The following is a 26870-nucleotide window of genomic DNA, read 5'->3' as shown; positions in this document are numbered from 1 at the left end:
AATTAAGAATGTCTTCCGTCGGTACGTTGAAACATGACGAAATTCAATAAATATCACAAAAACAACGTTTTAAGTATTTTATATTTAATTTGTTTGATATTCACAATATATGAGACATAGTTGGACATATTTTTGTACAACAAACAATATCATATCACATATCGGCAGCCAACAGTCAACAAACACATACCGTCAATTAGATGTTTGTATCAAACACAACTGTTCCAATACATACAACAGGAACATTCATAACAATACAAGGTCATTGTTGTTATATCTTTTAAATTAAGAAATAACAATATAATTTAATACAGGAAAGTCTTTGTTTTTCATGGTTAGAAAAATGTGCCCAATGACGTTCACATACTGAATCTCAATTTACCAAAATCCTAAACCAAAATAAATTATTATGGGTCTTCATGTTTGTCAATTTTATTTTATGAAAATATCATATATCTTAAATCGTAACTTTTGATAATTTCTTCATACAAAACTTTTACTATTGAAACTAAAATGTTCATCCTGCATTTTTGCTGTCTTATTAATATTTCTGTTTTTTTCCCACAACAATATTGTATGACCTGCATTCTCAATAGCCTTTTACGAAACAACACAGATACATATATGTCTGCAGCACTATAGAATTGTAAGCTCAGCGAAACATATCACATTTTGATTTTCTTTTTAAATACATTATTTCTTCTCTTACTGCAAGAAATATTGCTACGAACATTCACACGCGAGAGTAATGTCAATTTCAACACAATTTTCACGCCACAGAAATGTCAATTTCAACACAAGTTTCACGTTACAGAAATGTCAATTTCAACATAAGTTTCACGCCACAGAAATGTCAATTTCAACACAAGTTTCATGTCACAGAAATGTCTATTTCAACACAAGTTTCACGCCACAGAAATGTCAATTTCAATACAACTTTCGCGTTACAGAAATGTCAATTTCAACACAACTTTCACGTTACATAAATGTCTATTTCAACACAACTTTCACGTCACAGAAATGTCAATTTCAACATAAGTTTCACGTAACACAAATGTCTATTTCAACACACTTTTCATAGGAACATGTATTAAGGACATATCACATTATTTTACTATCATATCAAATAAAATACCCTTACCTAGCCCTATAACATTATATATTAAGTGCATGATTTCCGAGATTCCAAGAGAATGACGTCATTTTAATGTCAATAATGTACATGAGGTTGTAGTATAATTGACGACATTTACTACAGCTAAACTATGTAAGTCTAGATCCATAGTCAAAATGGTATTACGATTTAGACATATTTGATGACATTTTAACTGATCTCGTGTTCATAAAAAACAGACAGCAAATTGTCTAGTTATTCTAAATAAATTATATTGCCAGAATATCTGTATCTAGTCGATCATATTGTTTCGAAATAATACAAAAAATTGTATAATATATATAATAATTCAGTGACGTCATCAGTATGACGTAGTATCATATGTATATCATGCAATGAACGAGAACACATATAGGCAAGAATAGGCCTACGATGTATACATAAATAGGGACTGATCCAATATACGAATTAGGATGAAAATTAATATCAATATCAAGATCAAAATCTATCATCTCGAAAAAAACGTAAGTGAGGTAATTTAATATATACGGGTAAATGCCTATCAGAAACATTCTTATTCCTCTCTCTCGCTTAACTCTCAACCTCTCAACCTCATTTTTGTCTCAACTATCTCTTAATCTAAAGCAAAATATCATAGGTAATTATTTCAAATTCTACCATGCAAGCGTTGTTTAAAGTGTCTTAAATGGATGAAATCGTTGCAGATGTATCAGAAAGAACATTGAAGATTGAAAGACAGAATTTTCTAACTTAAACAACAATAGAAACGAAAAAAAAATGTTGGTACGCCGGATGAAGCTCGCGTGGGTAGCACCGGCCGGATAATTCCTTTAAAACAGGTGATGTTGTGTGGTGTATGATACGGCGGAACTGATGAAAGAAAGTATATATATATGTATGTCTGTATCATATACCGCGATAAAGATTGAAATGATTGGCTAACGACTTTCTGACACAATTAGGTTGTACGCATGCGCACAGCCTCGTGCGCTCGCACCTGCCCTATACGCGAGCGATTTTATGTGAATTACTTCAGATAATCTTGTAGCTATGGTTTATAGAACACAGCCATATACAAATTCAAAATGTTACTGGCACTAACGAATAAAAATGATTCTATCCATACGAATAAATAATAATGATATCGGTATCATAATCTTATCCTTATATTATCTCTATTATCTCAACAATAATAGATTTTAATCTACAAAAATATTATAATAAATACTCTATATGTCCTATCATGTTCCCATGGAAACGACGTAAATGGAATTGTTTCGACGATATTCTGTACAGAGATGCATAATCTTAGCCTAGAATATCAACCATAGAGTATATGTAATATCATCGACACACATGATTAGGTAGTCAAGGCATTTTGAGTCACACATGGCTTGTTGTGTATCTTGACCAACACATACCATACATCATCGTCCATTTCTCGTAATAGGCATTTACTCAAATGCTCAGTACTCGCTTTAGCTGGCACTGAACTACCCGTGGTACAATGCATCATTGTGTGTTTGCATGTGTGGTTCCGCTGGCTTCGGTTAAGTCCATTGTCATTATAGCACAGATGTAGCACATTTTGTAACTTCCGGCTTAACTTCCGGTTCCGAAATTAGATGGAAGGACATTCCAATCAAATGTTTGGGACTTATGGCAACTGCACAGGCAATGCGCATGCCCGCATGCTAACCGGAAGCTTTCCTCGTTTGGCCCTGTTAGACTTTTGATTCTTGTGTCTGTAGGAGGATAAGGCTCTCCTTTATTTACACGTGTGTTCATCAATTTCTCGTTCACATTTTTTACACGTGACGTAACAACACCAGTGGAACTTACACGAACACCTGTCCACAATTTTTCGCCTACGGGTCTCATAGCCTCTACCACAGCACATTAAGTCACAGCCATCTATAGCTTTCGATGTCTTGTTGCATACCCTCCCCGTGGTGCCGAGGGACCCCGTTTTCGGGTCGGGCTCACAAAAGTCAGGGGAAGCGATCAGATAAACTAAATCTGAGTTAGTGTGAGGTTTAAATTGTGGGTTTACTGGAATTAGGCGAGGCCGTAACTTATTTCTATCCAGTTTCACTTCGGTTGCTCCGTCGAATTTTTCTTTCACAATTTGTCCGATATCTCTGAAAGAAGGCATGGCTCTCCAACAGGTCTTCAGCTCGCAGGATCCAGAAACGCCGTGGCACTTGCACTGTCTAACCATATTATCCTCGACAGCCTGAAACAAACAAAGAATAACATTACAAATAGAGAAATGAAATAAACTTTTTGAAAAATTATACCGAAAACAATCAAGATATTAGCACAATTCAATACAAATTAAGAGATAGAATTGAGAGGAAAATAATTAAAAGACATAAAAAAAGCCGTTTCGTCCCTTTAGGACTCGGCAGTGATCTGTTTTATATAAATTGTAAACCCATTTAAATTCAGGTTTTATCTAATCAAAGCAAATTACAAACAATGAAGGAAACTAATTAAGATTCTAAGACATTTGTCTGAAAATGTAGGTTAATTTAAGTGGCACTATCAGTCTGATAATTCAATCTTAAGTATAATATACCACGTCTTCCGTTTAGTTGATAATATATTTTGAAAGCGTATAGGCCCAGTGTTATATTAAGATCGCGTGCACTTTTTTTCCTATTAACATTATGTGTTAAGTGTCTATGAATGAAATGAAGTGTCAGGAGGCGACATCTACAGATAATTGAAAGACTTTATCTGTCTTTTTAAAGGCTCACTTGTCATGATTGAAACTAAGATTTTATATAAATCACTCTTGAGGATGTATAACTGTTCTGTGTGACGTTTTGACGCGCCTATCCGATAACACATTTTAAATGGAAACATGTACGGCTATCATTCTAATGATACACAGCTGACCTGAAGTCGATGGCATAAAATACATTGGATCCGGATAATTCCGGAAAATATGGTCCAGATGCAACCAACTATTAGTTTGAGTGTACACTATAGACTGTAACAGAGGATGGTTCGTCCTGCTTGGAAGAGTTACCAATTTAGTTGTTTTTGTGAAAGTGGATATTAGCACGGAGCTTAAACGAGGCTGAACATTGGAGCTCTTCGATGTCCTGAGAGGCATAAACGCAGAAGGTACTGCGTACATACAGTTCATGATTTAATGAATCTTCACTAAGAATGTCGGGATTAATTAATATCAAGTAGAGAACCTAAGCTACACCGGTTAATAAGTCTCTATATGAACCTCCTACACACATTTAGGTTATCATCGATGTATTTAAAGGTACTCGTTCTCTGTAATACTATAAACTTGTCAGGTAATAGTTGTCTTCATAGCATCAATGCTTGATGTTGCATTTTAATCCCGCGGCGGGCAGATTATGTATCATTGACCCTAAAGGTCATGAATATTTAGTAAAAACAATAACAAAAACACAATTTTGGGTCAGTTATATTTGAAACAGTTGCCTGGCTGATTAACAACTTTTGATATTTTACGTTTCTTGTTTTTTTCTGTGGTTTTAATCGATTTGCCATGGGCTCTTTAGTAAATATATCTCCTATCTGAATTCAATGTGGGTGCATTTCTTTCGCGACGAACCTGTTGGAAATCACGCAATAAGCCATAGGCGATGATCTTATCAACTCCAAGATTAACAATGAAGTTCCTAACAAAAGTATGTGATAGTTATCATTATAGGGATCGTAATTTATAATACCTTTTAGTTTTTTATGGAACCTGTTTAATTTATATTGTCGACGGGATGACTTTGAAAATATATTCTTACAGCTTTCTTCAAACAAAAGACTGATTTACACACGGATTACTTGTAATTTTTGTAATCCGTGTTAGCGGAGATAAAAATCATGTTCATATAAACGCTTGTTCCTAGGAGTTAACTTTGGCGGCAAACCTCTTACTTACCGAGATACACGTACAAGAAAAGATGGCAAAGCGTTTTAGATACTTGGCAGTAGTGAAGGTTGTGCAACAATTCTGTCATATACAATTACATTTGTCTGGAAAGCACGTGCATTTCGGCATGTCAAGATCATTGCCATTAGCATACATACTCAATAAAAAAATGTTTGATTTTCTGATAACTTCGCACTTGAAAAGGTCGGTTTACAGTCCCGTGCTGTTCGCACTTTCTACCACAACTTTTCAATCGGTCTTATCTCTACATTTCTTATATAATCGGTTTATTGTTACTTTCTTCAATAACACACTTATCAGTTATACACATCCATAGAAAATCTGTTCTTATTTCAATGTGAACTCCGTAAAAAGCAGGCCATATTCATTAATCTTATGTTAATTATACCCGTCTTAAACATGCTTGTGTTCCTTTTGTAGGAAGCTAGAATTTAATTCAATTTGTAATAAATATTGAAACTGTTTTCACCTTGAAAATATCCAGTTACATTGGAATTTAATTAAATGCAGCCCGACCTGCAGCAGCTACATTGACATGTAGTCTTATCTAAGATAAGCGTTTGTTTATAATCTACAGCACGTGCCCCTCTCGAAATCTACACCTACCAATATTTATACAGTCTTTCGGGCGTTTGTAAATATCACTATTGTACCATAAACAATCTGTTTTTGTCTTATTTATTTTAGTCTTTCCACCAATCCACATACGTAAAGCGGTTTACCGAGTGCAAAGGCCTATATTCCTTTCGGCATATCACATCTACCCAGAATACAGGCCAAATGCATATCTACCTGTATGTATATTTCATGTCTTTATCATTAAAGACCCTGATTAATAATATGTGCTCATTAAACATATTAGTTACTATAGTTTAATCTGCATCCATTAAACGGATTCATTTTACCATGATATATCAAAGAATACATGGCGTTCACGACAAGTAGGTTTTTTCATGACATAATTTTCGTGACGTCACACACAGCGTTAAATGCCTTCGGAGGATATTATATTTCGAAGCATGATTTAAGCTTTCTTCGATGCTAATGAAGAAATAGCATCCCCAAAATTGTTTATTTGATTTGATTTCAGTGTATATTGCGATATTTTGAACACAAATATCATTCTTGTTCCTGTAGGATTATCTTGGAAATTTATCGAATTTGACTTGTAAATGTTACTCTAAATATTTTTTCTGGTAATTCAGACTTCCCGAGATACTCTATATTCCCCGATAAGCTGTGTGGCACACTCTAATGAAAAGATATAATATCTAGTCAATTGACCGTGAATTTTCCAAATCGTTATTTTCGTATTAATATTGATTGAGTGATGCAGAACGCTATCATTCAAGCCTCTGAGGGACAGTGTGTACCCCCAGTGGGGAAGTTTCGACCCCATCACTGAAACGCTTTACGAGCAAGTCGTAAAAATCCTGACTTGCCCGCATTGGCTCTAATTCGTCTATTATCAAAATCTTAACATTTTATCAAAATTGACATGTGACCCGGTGCCAATAAAATACAACAAATGTTCTGGTCTGCCAACACGGTAGTTAGCTGTGATTTGTAGTCCATTCGTTTGTCTGGTCTAATCCGATCGGCCGGAGGTCCGGTCATTTTGGCCGATATATCATCAACTAACCTGCCATCTGTCGGGAGAAAAAGCTGGCGGGCAGACGATCGGTGTATTAATGTCGCCCACTAATGTCATGTGACATGTTACGTGCTAATTTAAATGTGAGAGGCACGTTTCCAGTGTAGGATGTTAACACATTGTCCAGTGTTTTTATATAGATATGTTGGCTATCAACACCTTGCTCTTCGGACAGTTGAAATGACCGCTTGACCATAAATCACAATACATGACCGTCAGCAAAACAATTTGTTTATGTATAAATCAGGACATCTTAATACAGGTCAAGAATTAGCTAGGAATATCAAGAACATTTGGAAGACGATGAAAAGTTGATTCCTCGACATTTTAAACGATAGCTACATTAATCAATTCACAAATGATAGAATAAATTACTAATATCGCGCTTTCTTGTAAATAGTTAGAGAAGAGGTATCGATTGTTCAAAAAAGAAACACGCGACTGAAAATATACATGGTCATTGCAAGTTTCCCTCTGTGTGTAGGTTTCCAAGACCGCAGATCATATGTTCTATAAGCTGAACATATGTAATGTTTGTCGAGAAAGTCAGACTTGGTGGGGCTTAGCCTTTGAAGGGCCTAGTTTTAATTGTTTACTGACGGTAAATACCTGGTCAGTACATTAGCTGATTAAAAACTTAGACGAAGAGACATTCTCCTTGGCTACCACGGATTTCCACAACTTGTCAGAACCATTAGCACTGACAAATGAATGCTGCCCCATTCCACAACCTAACTATTCCTCTGCAATTTAAAATCCAACCCGAATACCCGTAAGCTTACCCTATCCAAACCCGTATCAATTTCATTACTAAACCTTTTATTTTTATATCACATTTTGCATTTAATTTCTTGATTTGTATATTCACTGTTGCATTTTTATACGAAAAATTAAAATTAGCATTTAAAAAGTATAGCAAAAATGACTGTAAAATACTGTAATAAAAGGTATTTAAGTTGAACGATCATTTAACAACAGTGTGTGTTGATAAAGATGCTGGGACAACTTGATTTAAACCAGTAATGTGCTCCGAGTCATTTATATTGTTTGTTTTGAGTAATAAAATTACATTTCAGCAACGAATAACACTAACACTCTATTCATTCACAATCTAAGTATTTAAGTATTGATAGAGCAACTGTTGAATAATGAGGGCACCATTTAGATCTATCGCGAACGGTGTCTAATGTGGCACTTTTGTCCTTTTATCGTCTGCAATTGTTACTGCATTAAATACATATAAAGACGCGAAAGAAACACATGGAAATCGCAATTGAGGGCCTATCGTTGTACATCAATCATAGTCATGGTCGTAGAAATGCTTAAAAGGGCAGCAGACAAAAAGCGTCTGAAAGAACAGGAAATATTAGCTCTCGATTTGATAGAATTAAGTTGTAATTATTAGATCATTTTGAAGATCAATTTCAATGTTATTCTCTCTGAAGGGATTAGTTTCAAATAACGGCTATTCTAATTAATAGGTGTAAGCACAGGGAGGTTTTCAGATCTCTGGAAATGGGTTAAATTAAACTGAATGGGTTTCCTTCAAATATTGCTAGTCTTAACACATCGGGGAGGATTAAACAGTTGTCACTATTGTTACACGACGTCTTGGCAATCACATCAAGATATTACACTTTCTTATCTATTCTTTTATGCTTTTAAATATTGTGAAGAGTGTAATCTTGACGGTGTGCTTAAGAATGTTTGATGTCTGCAGGCAGGGATCGTTATATAAACAAGCGTATCTATATATAAATTGATGTATTGCCACGATTCCTAAAAAATATTTAAACTTATCTTATTTGTATGTTTTCCGAAATTCGTAAAACACAAAAATGTGATCAACTGCCTACTCAAAAAGAGTAAGAACCCCCATACTTTTCTCGAACAATTCGCATATTTTGCCATATTTTACGAATCAGTGACAACACTTCTGGCTTGCTGCCTAAAGATTGCATGGCCTCTCTCGCTGTTTGTTTTCGTTCTTAGCATGAAGTATAGTGATGTGGCTCCCTCTAACGCTACACGTAGGCTTCCACTCAACGACAATTTAACGATGATTGCAATACCAAGCAACCATGTGATTTTTGAGGGTGGCATTGTTTAGCCGAAATTCTTTTGAAGCTTTTTACATGAAGTTCGTTATAACGAATAGCTATGATATGGAGGGCATTTTATCAAAGCAATCAAGATTGAAACGCATTTTTGATATATTATCCAGTTAAAAATCGTGGAATGAATTACGGATGTATTCAGCACTGAGAAATTTTCAGTCTAAATTTTAAGTATCTGAATCCTGGTTTGAAAATGATCGCAAATCTTAGGGAGAACAATTTATCTTTTGTTTAGTTTATTTTCAATTAATAGCGTAATAAAAGTCATGATAACGCTCCAGGGATATACGTAATTTCGAGGGCGTGTGATTTCTCATGGTTAACTACGGAACTAGTAAAGTGTAAGATATGATGACATTTTAAAAGGATAAAACCACGAATTTCCTAATTTTATAGCCCCCTATGTTCCTGTCCCATTCTCACTATCCCCGATTTTTATCTGAGAGGAAGGGCTCATTCACAGAAATTCGATTACATCTTAAGTTGTTTTTCTATAGAAGTGATTGACTCAGCAGAAAGAGAAAGCCGAGTCAGGAAATGATTTTTTGTAACCTTTCCGAATCATATGATGAAATATGAAATTATCATCAACCTTGTTGTCTAATCATAGTTGATAGACGGAATTACCATCGTTTTGAAAACATATAAATCACACGGAAAGAAATATTTCAATTATCATTTCACAAGCAAAAATAATAAATCTGATTAGAAAAACAGAGCTGGTAGTGGGAATTAGCCTCGTTCTGAAAACCCATAAATCACGTGACGGGGAAAGTTTTAACTCATTTCACTTGCGGGACAAAACGCTTTAATATATTTATTTGAAAAGACGAATCGGTAGCGGGATCTGGCAACCATTACACGGTGTAAAACAGACCTAATTTTTTATATACATCTGTCACCGCGGTGTTTTTTGTGTGTTTCGCCCAAGGGCACAGTGTGTCCCTGGTAAACAGTTGTATAGGCCTCGACAGGTTAATTTAGTAATAAATGCAGAAATACCTTACTAGCTATTGATAGTAAGAATGAAATATATTCACCCTCTTGATATATTCGTTTTATGAATGACACAATGGTTTTTACAATGTACCATTTTGTGTGCGTTTTGATGTTCGGTATTAATGTGACCTACATTGCATTATGTTGTAAACTGTTGACCCGGATTTCGTTGGCAGGTACTTATTGAAAAGATACCGTGATATAATTAAGAAATTTTGATAATTTTGTATATTGTTATATATATGATACTTTACAGAAGATATTACACTTTTTAACCTGGTCACTTTCTGTCACGAGAGGTCATGGAAATGTGTCTGTAATTTTCTACAGAGAGTAAGTCCGATACTCTCGAGAAAGATGAGAGTGAACTCCGCTACTATCGAGAAAGGTGAGAGCGAACTCCGCTACTCTCGAGAAAGGTGAGAGCGAACTCCGCTACTCTCGAGAAAGATGAGAGTGAACTCCGCTACTCTCGAGAAAGGTGAGAGTGAACTCCGCTACTCTCGAGAAAGGTGAGAGCGAACTCCGCTACTCTCGAGAAAGATGAGAGTGAACTCCGCTACTCTCGAGAAAGATGAGAGTGAACTCCGCTACTCTCGAGAAAGGTGAGAGTGAACTCCGCTACTCTCGAGAAAGGTGAGAGTTAACTCCGCTACTCTCGAGAAAGGTGAGAGTTAACTGCTACCCTATCAAGAGTCCGCTACTTTTCTGACTCTCCAGATCTTGATGGAGTTGTCTACATTTCACAACGACCATGATAATAAGTTAACAGATTAATAAGAAGACTAACATGCTAATCACAATACCATTAGCCTATATATACCCAATGATATTGCAGGAATGGAACCTCGTTTTCAAATGTAGTTAAAAATTAGGAAAGCATGCACGAATTTGTATTTTTTCGAATGTGTGTCAGTTCTAATCTTACTCTATTTACGAATTCAATCTGATAGCCTATGTCAATATGAAAAGGAAAAGACTGTAATTCAGCATTTACACAAAACTATCCTATGAAAATTTGATACTGAAAACTGTTCTTTTTTATATAAAGAGATGATATCTTATATGGCATCACTCCCCGTTTTTGCTAATTTACACTGACGCACACAGGTCAGCAATTAAGATTGATATAAAATAAATTGCGGCTCTTCTAGGGATTAATTTGTCTGGGTTATGAGTACTCTTGCATATTTAATTCTTAAAATTTTAATCCTTGTGTCCTTGGCTTTACATACGTCGACTTACGGTGAGAATTATCGGGGATTTGATTCCAGAAACACGTTTAGGATATTGCACCGGTTTAATCTGTGTAAACGAATAAAACGACCGTAAACGTCACCGTTTTGCTGCGAAGGAATGTCAAACTTTATAATTTAATTAGACGAAATAGGTGTCAGTTGTTTACACGATGTTTATGTTGACGCTAAGCATGTCTAGCAATAAAAAGCAACGCTGGACGCTAACAACAATCTCTAACGATGAGAATAAAGGTTTTCTATTTTACAACTTGTAAACATGGGTACATATGTATTCTACGCCCTACATCAACGTGTTGCAATACTCGTCTGTATTTTCCGGGAAAGGATCTTGAAATCATTTTCGAGTTTTAATTTACTGTATCCCTGCGTGGACCATACCGGGTTTATTATTAGTTTGCCCACAGATATATCTAAACGGTGACGCAATAAAACGGAAAATGGTCACCACCCATATTAACCCGACATTCCTGTATTTCAATGTTTGCCGGGTAACCTCACCGAGCGCAAATGACATCTCGATATAGGAGTGTATACCCTACTACAGGAAGGGTTCATACTTATATATTTTTGGATTTTAAACTTTTATCTGGTGAAGTAACTTCACACTTGTTAAGCTTCATTTTTATCATTTGGAGCACACAATTTTTTTTATCATAGTCTGATCACAATACCGTGACGATTATGAACAAATTTACATTTAAGGTCCAAATAGTATAAATAAAGTTATACATGAGATGAAATCCTTCGAAGATAATTTTACACAAGATAAATGCTTGTGTTTCTTTAAAACGTCTCTGATTCATTTCCTAACGTAAGTTTGATAGATCCGGGCCTAAGATGAATCTAACCAATCACCGTTGTTCATAATTATGCTCAGATACCACAAAACAGCTGGAATATATATATACCCAGTGTAGGTTTTGAAAGATATGCAATATGTCAGCTTCATTCATAAAATATTTGTAAATAACTTATAACCTTACAAACGTGAAAATGTGTGTGTTTATTTTATTGAAAATGACACGTCTAAAGAATTTACGTGGCACCACTGGGAAACGGCATTCAGTCTGCTATGGAATGCATCTATCAAAAATGTCTGTTTACATCACCCGAAGTCGACAAGGTTCACATTTTGAGAATGCTTCATGCATAAATATAAAGTGTGATTTTGCCCCCTCCCCCTAACCTTCCCTGAAGCACACACAAATCCCCCCCCCCCCCCCCCCCCCCCCCCCTCCTAAACATTTAGGCTGGTAGCTTAACGCACACGAGCTGACAGACGTCGATAGATTGATAAAGCTACATTTTCTACCGCCGAATATCATGCATCACCGTACAAAACTACAGTTCTGTGTGTAACAGTGACAGGTTTATGAATAACATTAGATATCAGTAAGTTTTATTCGACTCCCCTCCACGATAAACCTAATACATTACGTGTTAACTGGACAGGGTTTGTTGTCTTGTTTCTACCGTTAAATAATCTACTGAAACTTATTTACAGCATCTTGATATAAGGCAACAGTTTTGTTAGATTTGACGAGAAATAATAAAACTCTAATGCTTTTAGTGTAAGAGTATGAACTATCACAATCCATACATCGACTTTGATATGATATGAAGTGACAGTTTCGGTGTTGTTTTCATAATAACTTGTGCAGCTTTTGCCACTTCGAAGAGGCAGTCACACCTGTTAAACGGAATTTCGTTGCAGGTGTGAAGACTTTGTTTACATAGATATACGTATAACTGATTTTAATATCTATATCCTATAACATGTCAACAGCAGAGGTGACAGACTAGTAAACAAGTAAACATTTTAGATATAAACACCGCGTGGAATTCAATTGAAAGGCTTTGACCTTATACAACTATACTATAAAATATCAAATATTAACGCTTGACGAATGTACCATTCATGTAAAAAAAAAACACGCTACTTTCACTCGGCTTTCGATCCGTCTAAACGCTATTTAACAAACTCTGAATAATATTATCTTATGCGAGCTTGCCTTTCAATCATATTTGTGAAGAAGTCGCATGCTTTAGTGATTGTCCTACCTGTTATGTATACGACTCGCGTTCTCATTGTGCTTTACGTATCAAAGAAAGATTTAAAGTTATGTATGAACATTTACAAATTGAGTAAACGCGGTTCTGAAAAACATACATATCTCGGCATCTTTATAATATATAGCAATACCGACCGCTATTTATCTATGACTAGTCGTGCACTTAAGAATATGATCCAGGTGTGATTTGAAATGACACAGGTAAAAAAAAAATACGTCAATTATAGGTATAGGGGGTTTTAATGGAATATTTTGACTTTATTGACGAGAGAAAATCCCCGCTATGCCTCAAAGTTGTCACGGATCGTCAGGTGAAGATGGAGATTCTTAAGGTGTTCTTACCTGTTTATAAAGCGCTAGCCAGGTGTTTGGGCTGATCTTGTTAAGCACCTACTCTTTCTATTGATATATTCAGGCGCTAGGGGTACAAAGACATATTTTCCTATCGTCAGTTATAGCTCAATAAGGGCTGTGATTATGGTAAATCACCTCACAGGGGGCCGCGAGATACAAAACCACTGAATCCATGTACTTATTCTGTAAAGTTGTTAATTTTCGCGAGATCGGGATGAGATGCTGTAAAACTATAAATTTTCGCGAGATACAACAACATTTCCTTGAAACTTTTCCCTCGTTTTCAAGGTGCGTCCTAAAAATAATTACTTTCTCTCAATTTTGGTGCTGACTTCTATAACTAAAATGAACCGAGGGCTGTATTAAACCATTTTTTCTCATAAACTACATTACATGCATACGTTAAAAGGTGGGATGGTTTAGATTTTAAATTTCATTTATAACGATTACATCGAGGACGGTTACTTCAGTTCTCGCTATCATGACCACAGCTGAAATGGTGGAATGTATTACTTAGTAGGTATTTAACATCCAAATCAGAAAAAGACCATTACGAGTTTAAAATATTCTTCGCGTGTAACGCTATTTGTTCTCTTCTGAATAAAATGCTACAGAAAGCACATCATTATTTTACATGTGTATCGAACACGTGTGTGTGGCTCTAAGACCTCACAGTAACGCCACGCCTACTGAGTATATCGCGAGAAAGTTACCGCCCGGAAGAGGAAAAGTGCTTATTTACCGGGGATACGGAGGGAAACAGCCCCTTAAAAACAATGTGCTATTATCGATGTTATTTTAGACCATTTTATTCGATTATAGCGTCTAGATCTAAACCTAAGTACGTGGTTTTGTGTTTGATACGCAGACGCCATCGCAAACAGACTCCACTAAAACCGGTCCTAGTATAGGATTCGGGGAATTGGGGGGCAAACTATCTTTTTCTGATCTGAAATTATTGGTAAAATTAATCGGTTCTGTCGTGTGTCAGACAACCTATAAGCTATGATGGTAATATTAGCTTTATTGTATCGACATTTTCCCAGTTTATGTATAAACCTTGAGTGCTTTAAAAGTCTAACAGTTCAGATAGCCATTGTGTTTTGGTGTCGTTTACAAGATGTCTGACACTGGGACTTTGTTTCGTCAGATTAGTTACGTAGTTCAACACTCACATTCGTAACGATAACTTTGTTTTAAGTTGATATAATGCCTTCTTTATAAGCTTAACCACGTATTATGCATAATTTTTATTATAAGGCTGTATTTGATATTTAAAACTATCAGATATTTCGTTCTTTTGCGTGGCTGAAATCTGTAAAATGAATCCGGATTTTACTTTCACCGACGTTTTCGGTAATTAGATTGTCAATTACTCGGTTCAAAATCCGTCCCCAGTATTTACATAATTTGGCCTTTAATATCTATAAACATTAAATTGACGATACAATGGAGAATGTCTCAGGGACGTTTGGAGAAAGTGTCCAGTATTGTCAAACTCAAATGGGCTCACAATCGGCCTGTGATTTACGGTTTATGCGACACGTCCTGAGGTCCTGGGAAAAGAGGTTCGGCCATTACACTTATAAAGATGTGCGTCTCTCCACCCCAATAACGCCAGGCGATCGACGATAAATTATGCGTCACATTTCTCGTTAATAAAAGGTTGGACATAGATCCAGCTTAATCCCATTGTAACCCCAACATCAAAATACCCATTAAATCGGTCTAAAGTCGGCGCAGTGTGATTGCCGGAAAAGTGATCTATATTTATGCGACGAAGCCTCAAGCCAGGGGGAGGAGGGAGTTTGAGCGGTTGAAGAGGGTAAGATACACCACACAATATGTCGGTGCGAATGCCAAGCCAAAACGTCACTCAGAAACGTCAAATTTTAAATTAAAATCGTGATGAATCGTCCCGTTTATAATTTTATTCGGTATCCGTTTTCAATTGTTCATTGAATTTCTTATTTTCCAAAGTATTTCGATTGGACAAAAATATGTTTTAATAATATCATGGCTGCTGCCAAAACTGATGTTTCCGTAAATAATGATGTCGTGATGAAGGCTTTCTTCTTTTTTTGTTCTCGTTATCAAGAAATTGGTGTTGTTTATTTGCCGGATGTAAAAAATATCTTAGGTTGTTTGCCAAGAAAAGAAAAAAAAATCATGCTTTTGCAATCGTTCAAACATAGCTTACCTTTCTGCCTGCTTCGTTATTATGTAAATTCATAAGTTTCCTTCCAGAATTTTTAATATTCCTTCTTCTCTCACGTGCATCAACGAATTGTTTTGAAAATGCTGTACCGTACGCTATATTGTCTGAACACCCAGACCACTCGAATCCCTTGGGACTCCGTCCCGTTATCGATCGATCACAACCACACCTAGAGAGGGCGCCACTACTGCACGCGCGCGTCACCGCATGTGCAACTCCGGCCGCTGATATGGCATGTACGAATGACGCTTCTCTGGTACCTGAAATGAGAAAAACAAATTATAAATTGGACAAATTTAATTTTTCGTTCAATTTATCAATTTGTTTTGCATGATTTGATTAAAAAGTTTTAAATAAAATCGTCTTTTTAAGTAAGAGTATACAAGAAATCGTAACTCTAACTTCCATAAAATCCTTGTTTTAGATCATATACTTGAAATGAAAGGGTTCATGTTTGTGACAGAGTGAACGTTGTGCTATTATTGATAATTGTGAGACATGTTTTATATTCAATTTATTTGCAATGCATGTTCTCACTAGATTTTCCCTCTGTATTGAGCTTGGCCCATACATTCCTGTAGATGAACCCGCCGTATTAGCTGTTATCGGCTGTGTGACAAAGCCTTGTCGAACCACTTAAGGGGGTATCTATGTACTTGTATGTAGGATATGGCTTTATCGGTAATATAAACCATTTCACTCCTAACAGGGATGATAAAACATCATAAACGTATTGATGTGTGAAAATGGACATGGGAGTAAGGATCGCCGAGGAGAAGCTACCGGTCATATAAATCATCCGCGCGTGCGCAGCGTCTCGTTTGGTAAAAAAAAGGAAATCATGCCCTGATCGGAGTCTGTTTCGTAGAATATTAGCTGATTGATAGTTACTTGTAATAGAGTCCGATAAAAACAAACTCATCGAAAATATGGAGTCAGGAGTGTCACTACTAACATTTTATACTTTCAAAATATTAAAACTAAAAAATAATGAAAAATTTAAGCTTACAATACTTTCTAATATATTTGGTTTGATAAATGTCCAGGTTACTCACTAACTGTTCTCAAATCTTCCCAAAATGTGTTTTCTGCTTTATCTCATTGTACGTAATACACTTTCACGTGAGCGAGATGATATCACCAGTTGATAGTTCCAATCAGCGAACAGCAACCCTTAAAGAACAGTCGTATTCATTCACACCAAAGCGAAAGGCGTGAATTGTTTCAGACGCTAAATATTATTTATTAACAGAAATTCAATAATTGAACTGGGAATTGATAATTGTTGAAGCTTTAAGTGAACTTTTTAGAAGTGGTTAAAGATAATTAAACATATTGGTTATGTTTATATAGTTTGATTGATATCAGGCAATGTGCTGCATGCAATATTTCCGCTTAATGTGATGTAGGCTGTGATCCATGCATACTTCCGCTTAATGTGAAATATTCTGTAGTCATCTACGATTTATCTCTGACTTGCGTCTCCCACGCGAGCAACTTTGCTTCTGGCAATAGATGAGTCTTTCTCGCTCATTTTATGTCATTAATTTCTCATTAAAGTAAGAAACCATCAAAATGTCGAATTTGTGAATAAAATACTTTTTGAGAATTAATATTTATGGCTCAAGAATGAACATGATTCTAAAAATCTGATAAATACGTTCTTTTATTTGAAGAAATTATTGTGGAGATTTTAGCTTATTTTATCACGACTGTGTATTCATGTCCAACCCTTCAGCCAGAAGCATCTGGTCCTAACTATCTATCACCGGAGTGTCTGAGTAAGCTTTTTTCTGTTCTTACGTCAAAATATACAAAACAAGTTATCAATTTATTCTGATCTGTACGGATCACCTTTAATCATAATACCGCTGTCCAACAATTTGTTGGACTAAATATGGACTAATTTCTTGGGTAAGAGACTTGTGTGTCTGACGGGTGTCAACTGATGAAATATTATCGTAAGTGCTCCCTGTAGGAGAAAGAGTTTATCCTCATCCATTTAACATACAGACACGCCAGATTTTTCTCTTCGTCTATGTAACATTATATAAAGATGTCACTCTATGTGTTACGCGGAAACTCGGCGGCTAGAACACCTGCTCCTAACATAAACACTTATATCCTTTAGTTTGAAAGCAAGTAAAAAGACGTTTCCGGAATTTACGTATGATTTCAGTTTGGGTTTTTATTAAAGTGGTGTCGTTGTTAGATAATATAGCGGTGTTCTACTGAAATATCATGAATTATGATTCCGTCCGTTGTAAGACCTGTAGATTTAGAAGATCAGTCTGAGGTATAAGGGTCACTCAGTGGTCATTTGTACAATTCAAATGGTCGCTAGTGGTTTCACTGTCTCGCCTTATCGGCTGTTTCCGAGCTGTTACGAAGACCATTTCGTTACTAATCGCAACATCTCGGTCAGTTCCGTGATGCAAGGATCGGAATCTGGCCTCGCTCTCGAGTCTGCACGCGGGACCAAATATAGGTAAATATAACATCAGCTGTGTTTATAGAATTCCACGTTCTTTACTTACTGACGGACGACATGTGTTACATCTTTTCAATTTCTGTTTGTCGACTAACAAACAGACTTTATGTAAATAGATTTTTTATTTGTTTGTTAACGTTCTTTGACAAATAACAAAATAATAAACAGTAACGCTGAAATTCCATTACGATAAATCCCCGTTTATTGTGTCTAACGATTTCAGATTGTATAGCGTTTATCAGATCTATTTACATTTAGAAGATTAAGCAAACTAACACAGCCCCACACATGTTATATAACCTATTTGAAAACTTGAAATCAATATGATTAAATAAATAAAACATCTCTGCTCTAACAGTTCATAAACGTGAGGTTCGAGATGTGACTGAGCTTAGGAAGCGTAGAATTTCACACGTCCAAGTAAAAATATCCCATGTTTACCCTTTGGTATATATTTATACGGGAAAGTTTATAAGAATCAACAATTTCGTGAATTTTTCTCACTATTTGATAATGTCAGTCATTTTCTTCCACCTTGGATCTGATTTCGAAGATTGTATGAATGCGTTGAGGAGTTAAAACACAGGATAAATGCACTTTAACATAATATATATATAATATATATATAAATGTGTGTGTCTGTGTGTTGAGTATACGGTCGATCTCTCAGCGATGTGACATATATTTACTTACAGTCAACGTGAGTATGTATACATAGCTTACAGTCTGTGAATTAGCATGTAAGTGATAGAAAGTGGGGTTTAGAGAGGTTCAATACAGGTCTAATCATAAGTCTGGTTAGCTTTACGGTTAGCTTGACGACTAGCCCGAGTTTCCTCTGGCGCTGTCACCATGTCTGGTGTAGGCCTGCACCAGACATGGTGACAGGGCCAGAGGAAACTCGGGCTACTTTACGACAAGACCGATTGTCGATATATTCACCGAAAATATATATCAAATGATCATGTACGTAAGTCGATTTCGAATGTTTAAATCACGGAATATTCGACATACCAAAGATGCATTTCATAACACTATGTATCAACGAGATGCTTGTGATATTCGAGATACCACTTGGTACTAGTTCGAGATACCGAATGCGAGTTATTCGGAATATTCGAGATATCACTAATTCGAGATATATCGATTCCGATTGATGAAGCAAAGAAAGCAAAATATCTCCACTTTTTTGTATATTGTTTTGAATGGAGAGGGAAAGCTTGGAATTGGTTGTATTGAAATCATACTTATTTGGAAGGGATGGTTTAAATTGTGATGTTTCAATTTCAAATGGAGAATTTTGGTGTGAAAATTATGGGCTATTTGTAACTGATCAGCGCGAGAGGCTAAAACCACTTTTAGAATGATGTCACGATTGTTTGATAATTTTCCGTCGTTTCGTCACGTGATCACATCTAATGCTAAATAAAGTTACTTCTAATATATATTGCAAAGGCGTTTTCATCATCAAATTAAGAGGTGAAATCTAAATTTGCGAGGATAACTTAAGGTTAATGATCGCCAAAGGGGTTGGTATGGTTAAATTCCTTATGCTCATACATATCCATTTATTTAACACCTAAAGTCTCAGCGGTTTATAAAATAGCTAAAAGGCGAAGTACTTTTAACATTAAAACAGGCGTATCCGAAATAACCGTCATCGATTTCATCTGTTATCTACGCCAAGAATGTCTTAGGCTTGACAGTTCTGACGTAACACTAGTGACTTCAATATTTACAAATGTACATAAATTTAAAACAAACATTTTATTCCATAGTTAGTGTCAAATCGGTCAGCATGAAGTCTTACTGCCAAAAACCACGACATTCTGAAAATCACTTATCTCCCATTTTGACCTTTAACCCGAGACGGCAATGAAATTCAAATCACAAGGCATAACGGCGTAAATGGATTTTTTCTTTACTTTGTTTTTTTTTGTAATGAGTTACCTCCCTTTTCTGTTTTTCATTACCGTTATCCTATATTGAGTACCAGCATCTCTGATACACTAACTTTAGGTTTACATAGCAGTTATCAATACCTTTTGAATCAAGTCCAAATCCACACACGAAGATTTATGCCGTGATAAAACTAGTTTGGAGTGACAACATTCCGCGACAAGGTAGCATACAGCCTTAAATTATAAGTGTTTACACTCTATAATGAATTACTTTAAACATGAAACTAAATTTATAAAAACAAGGTCACACTTACCTAATTTAAGAACATTTCCAAAAACCTTTTTTGCATTAACAGTACTACAATTCCACCGGCGATTACGGAACTGAAATTGGCACTCGTCTATGGCGGAATGCGCACCATGTTTTACGCTTTCCATCACTTCTAAATTTTTTCTACAAATTTTCTTCTGTCTTTTTACTAATCCTAGTAAGGAATCACACATTTCTGGTACTTGTATTGCTGCCACGCTGTTCATCCTTGCGAGTGATCTGAAAATTGGAACAATAAATTATCATTAAAAAAACCAATCATGAAATAACAATATTATTCAAAAGCATAAGAAGCTGTGTTTTCATAAACATAAACATAAAATCAGCCTAATTGTATTTGACTATCCCCATTATATACAGATAGCCCCTGTCACACGTCTGCTTGATCTTGATGTACATCTCTATGACACTTCCCACATATGCAGTTGGGATGTGCTTATTTATGCAGCTACACTGTTTATAGCAATATGCGTTTAACAGGACACTGTTTTGTTTTAGTATGTAATATACGGTAATTAAACTTATGATAATATCCAATGTTCCAAATCGGTATATGATGCTTCGGCAGATTGATAAGGGTACATTGATTAAAAGTTTGAGCAATAAAATTAGCATACATAATACAATAAGTTTGTGATTATGACGATTATTTATCTATTCATTTATATCTGATGCACTTGATTTAAGTCTATCGTACTTGCAGGTGCTCGAGTTATTTTGTTTTGCAATTACCTGAAAATGAGCGATTGGTGTCATTTCTGTATGACAAATTAGTTGCTGACGGACAGGGGATATTAATTATTATAAGACTCTATATAAGTTTAATGACATTTAAGCCTATAATCATTACTTTTCTCACATTGATCGTCAAGTTTGTTGTTACAGTGGAGACGTTTCCCACTACTGTTTTTATAACATCACAGATATTGATGACGTTTGTCACATTGAGTCGATTAATGGGCTCTGACGAAGACAGCTAACTTCTGCAGGCAATGTTACATCAAAAGATACAACAATACTTAGTAAAAACATACAATGAGAATGTAACATGACGCGGGGCACGAGACAACTCACATTAGTCTGTCCGAAACACGTCCGGATTTCTCTATCTCCGCTTTGTGCTTTGTTCTTTAGTTAGAACATGGCTCCCCGGGCACTGGCTACGATCACTGGGGGACTAAGCTTATAAATGACTTTTTAATCTTATCTCGGTAACTAGACTGGACACCAAGTCAGCACCGTATTTATACTCAATTTATATCAAAGATTTTATTTATATATAGAATATGTCGGTACACATGGAATGTGTGTACTGTCAACTAGAACAAGATTTGGAAATGTCTTACCTTCCCGATACATATAATCTGATACCTGTTAAACTACACGTGTGTAGATAAACGATTTTACGTGAAAAAATAGTATATATATATATATCATAAAAACAATCTTATTCTGTACCCCCAGATAGACTGATACCTTTAAAATACGTCTTTAGAGAAATTCTTTTACGTAAAAAAAAAATACCAGAAAAGAAACGTTATGTCCCCCCCCCCCCCCCCCCCCCCCCCCCCCCCTTTCAAACAACTATCTCTTTACCACCACTCACGAAACCAAAACTCCCAAGCCCCCCAAACCCAACCACCCCCAGGTATGGCTTCTGGCCTAAGCATCCCAAACAATTAGTATTAATTACTGAGTTCAAAATCGACCACGCGCATATTTAATTACTGACTATGTCTCAAATTATAGGTAAGCTGTGAAAATGGTGATTGGAGTAAATTCATCATTTTATGGGTTCTTTTTCCCGGGACAGACAGATATATCTACACTCCTGTGTATATATAGGATAGCAAATATGTCGAATAAAATACATCCAAGTTCTTTTATTTAAAAATGAACAGAAAAACACATATTTCAAATCTATTGGTTTTTTATTACTTTGCTGACGGGTTATCATAAAATGATCTGATAAATTCGTATTTTCGTAAAAATCCCGGAAAAATCTTTATGTGTTTTAGCCCCCAGGGTAGTAAGGGTGTGAACGTTCTCCTTTCTTATTTATAGGAAGACTATTCATAAACGATGGGTGCTGATAAACATCTGAATTATTCAATGGAGTTTTAACACTCGGAGTGTTTTAGCATATAAATATATTTATCATAAGTTAGATCAGGTACTTGGGCCTGACAGACAAATGTATTGCATATATGATCCATTGACCACTGGTCCGTATACTTATAATGTATATTTATATATGTTTTGATCACGTGACAAATTACCCCCCCCCCCCCCCCCCCCCCCCCTCTCCATGTATTACCCCCTTCAATTGCTAAATAAGACGTATGAACTTCGCTTGAACGAAAACTACCTGCAGAAGTACAAAAATTATAAAAATCTTCAGACTTATCATCACTGATATCAATATACATTTCAATACGACTGAATTTTTTCTCCTAACTCAAAATTGATGTTACGGACTGGTCATCAGACAGAGACTGACCACATCGGGATGGTCAAACTAGAGGGTTGAATATGTTACCACATTGAATATATCTATCTATGGTTTAATTCTGTGGCTGTAGCAAGTAGCTGTAAATTTTAGTTTTAGTGGTTAATAATTTAAATCTCGACTGTAATTATAAGCGATATACGACTGACATTATTAAAATGTGTATCCATTTGTAATTATTTCGCATCTTTATTTATTTTTTAAATCTTAATGCAGAACCAGCTAAGAACACACAAAGTCTTGGTGACAAGACCCTAATATTTGGTGACATGTGGTATGTTTCAGTCAGCGTACGTGTATCCGACATCGTGACCTTGCCAACAGACTTGGAGTGTTGAGATCGCGAACCTGGACGATGGAGGGGCCCCATGTACCTAACAGTATCATATCTAGATATATTTTATGTTGATTCTAAGTTTCTAAAGTGTATGTTTATAAACCACACATGTGGCCTACTATATCCGAAAACCACACGTGTATATATATATATATACAAATACAAAACATGTGTTCTTCATACTTATGAAAATTACATCTCTATGGCGGGCGATTTTATGAACGTAACGAGAAATTCATTCCATCAATGTCAAAAAGTATACATGTATACATACAGATCGACTGTAAATTCAATATTTGGATCATCCCAGGTAATTCATGGTGAAAAAACATCTTAAAATTCACCAAATTTGGATAAAATCAATTTCTATATAGAACTATGTTATTAATAGATTATCGATAATTGTGGTTAAATACAATTATGATTAATTAAGTTCGTAGAAGCAGGTGTCACACATTCGCCACTTCAGATATTTGCGGTGTGACTTATATCTAAAACGAACCCGGTATATTAATGACGGAAAAGGATAAAACGTATCTGTGCGTAACGATTACAATAAATTACAGTTTTCCATCATTATAAAACTGCATGCTCTATAGATGTAAATATTTTTAATAGAAATATTCATTCCTCAATTTATCTCCGTCAAACAGGCCAAGATTCATATCAATCTAGGCTGTTGAAAATGATTTCAGTACTCCATGAAAAAAGTGAATAATTTTGATTTCTCTTTTTATAAATCTGAGATAATATCGGTTTTAGATCAACCTGATGCTGTCAAAACTAATTTAAAAGTATAATGAAGAGATTCTGACTTGCGAATCAATTAATACAACATTATCGTTGTGTTGACATTTTTAGTTTATCTGAAGTGTTATGAGAAATGGAATGCTCTACTTCGCAAGGGTACTGCAGGTAAAATAAGGTTTAAAGATGTAGTTTTTATATTCATTCTGAACCACCTTTGTTATCAAATCTACAAAGTATAGCATTTAGAAGTTAGAGAAAAAATATTATTTTATATGCGTGAAATATTTTTTATATTAAGGGTATATGCTACCTTACATATTATACCTAAAACCTATGTTCGAGTTATCGCCCTTTTCAAATTAAAAGTGCATGATGCCGGTATTGTTTCGTTTTTCCTTCAATGCTATATTCAACTATTTAATTGATAACGTTGTAATCAAACTTAATACCAAGTTTCTTAGTGGCGGGCTCTTTAAAAAATGAGGTACGTTTTGACAGATAGTGTAAAGTGCAGTTTGAGGGTATTTGTATTATCGGAAGAGAGCTTTAATTTTGTACCCACACAATGGAATGTGTAGCGACATAAGTGGTTTGCACTAACTGATAACTGTAATAAAAATTCTGCTCTATCGTGTTTAACAGTGAGTGCTTCATACAAAATCAAATTATAATTTTATCAATTTTAGACTGGATATACCGTGTATATACGTCACAGACAAGCGATACAAGTTACGCAATTTTGTTGACAATAGCAAGTCAATAACTGTTTACCTACCGCCCCCTTGTGTTATATCGTTGAATATATAATATACAGTATATTATCGAGTCCAACCTCGATGACTCAAGCGAACCCCCTCCTATTTTATGAAGTTGTCCCCGGTGACTTGCTGCCGAGGGGGGCGGCCTATGCTATTGTATTGAGACATTTTTACGGCGGATTCTTACAGTAGAATGACTTAAGCTGATCCAATAGCTACTACAATGCCACCAGGCTATTATTAAAGACATAAAAATGTTCGATTTATGCGTTAAAAATTTCTATATGGGATTTCTGCGTCAAACATGTAGATATATTTAGGAAAATAACTTGAACGTTACTACACATCAATATTGAATGTTTAAGTATAGTATCTATGTATGTACTTATATTGTATATTATTGGAGCCCCCCCCCCTCCCCCTCTTAGTCATTTACCCCCCCCCCCTCCTCCTCTCTCTCATCGCCCCCTCTCTTTACGATGACAGTCATACGACAAACTATTAATTTTTTTTTAAATGTTACTCACTTAAAAAGCTCAGATGAGAAATAGGAAGAAATAAAAATTGATTTAACGTGAGACATATCTTAACGGTATTGAAGTAAGGATGGGATTTTAGAATAACTTGACTGTAAATTATATTAAAGTGAGGTTTCAATAGAAGTCTCTGGCGATACGATGCTATCTGTACCCGTTAACTTGTGTAGCCGGTAAATGTTGCTCCACTATCGAAAGTATATTGTATATACCGAGATAAAAACTAGCTTGTTGATAATGATATTCAATGCAGTAATCAAACCCTCTTTTTCAACCGAGATCCCTTCAACATAAGATATCGATATGAACTCCCAATATGAAACAAACCCCTAAACCAGTGGCTCCTTACAATAATCCTAAACTCCCTTGTCGGAGATTTAAGGTAATCTTTGTCATGTGTACAGTTACAAAGAAATGGGCTCCCAAAATGTTGCTAAATTTTGATATCTAGTGCTGTTTGCTGTCTGACTTCAAGCCTATAGCACCTCTTGGGTCAAACAAGACCGATTGTTTTCTCCGCAGGTAAATTTGCGTTGTGAGTAGATATCTAAGTAAAGCCCTACCTATAACAATTGTAAAATACGAAAATAACTCATTTGATTGAGCTGTGCATAATCACCCAGATGGTATGCTAATGAGGAAGCCATGGAATATTTGCATTTCATTAACTAATTTTGTTTTATTCCCAAATATATTTCGATTGACTCATTACCATCAGTAATCAATAAAGATGATTGAATGAAATTGATTCATTATTAAATCAATTTAATTCTAGGCATTAATTTGTCAAATTTAACTTAGAATTTTAATGAATTATTTCTTTTCATACATGGATGCTGAATTACAAAAATACATAAGATTTTCATTTTTTGAAATAAAATTCACAAATAAGATTGCAATATTCAAATATATGGCTTACCAAAAGCAAAACTACATATAGATTTTATATAGGCATAAGTATTATCTAACCGATATTTTGAAATTTCGATGAATTATATAAAATGTAAAGAAAATTTTAGTACTTACAACCATCGGATACCGTCCGCCAAGGGAGGAATCTGGACTAAAATATAAACACATATGAACGTATACAAACAGTCTGGTCGCTTCATCGTTGTAGACTTAAATCCTTAAATAGCTAAGTTGATCCAGTACTTGTAAAAATCTCCAAAGAATGAAACCGGTGTGATCCCCCTTTTGGTTGAAAACACAGAACGTTTTTAACAACAAAACTCTTTAGAATACTTATTACACTAATCTGATGTACATCCAGAGTTATCCAATTTTCCACAGAATCACACAACTCTCCATATTCTTTATCTGCACAGAGAAAATCTTGTATACAAATGTCGTATGTGTATTTACTACGAAATCCACATGTCTCCAATCCTGGTGTACACTTTCACGTGATATTTATAAATTCTCTTTCTGTGTATATAACATCAAGTTTTTTCCCCTCTTACTTTGCACACTGTAATCTTTCATGCATAAATGAAAGAGCTCTACGCT

General features: G+C 35.4%; 1 protein-coding gene across 1 annotated transcript; it reads right to left on the bottom strand.

The window, feature by feature from the left end:
• Positions 1 to 519: 519 nt before the first annotated feature.
• Positions 520 to 26870, bottom strand: LOC117345201 (protein Wnt-4a-like). The gene is made up of 4 exons (XM_033908212.1): positions 26388 to 26870; positions 20455 to 20690; positions 15731 to 16008; positions 520 to 3371 (listed from the first exon to the last, which is right to left on the bottom strand). The coding sequence occupies exons 1-4, from the start codon at positions 26471 to 26473 to the stop codon at positions 2904 to 2906; spliced, it is 1068 nt and encodes a 355-aa protein (XP_033764103.1). The 5' UTR covers positions 26474 to 26870; the 3' UTR covers positions 520 to 2903.

Source organism: Pecten maximus, chromosome 16 (assembly GCF_902652985.1).
Source record: "Pecten maximus chromosome 16, xPecMax1.1, whole genome shotgun sequence".
Classification (NCBI taxonomy): Eukaryota; Metazoa; Mollusca; class Bivalvia; order Pectinida; family Pectinidae; genus Pecten; species Pecten maximus.
The sequence above is the reverse complement of the archived record's forward strand: the minus strand, read 5'-3'. Positions and strand labels throughout refer to the sequence as shown.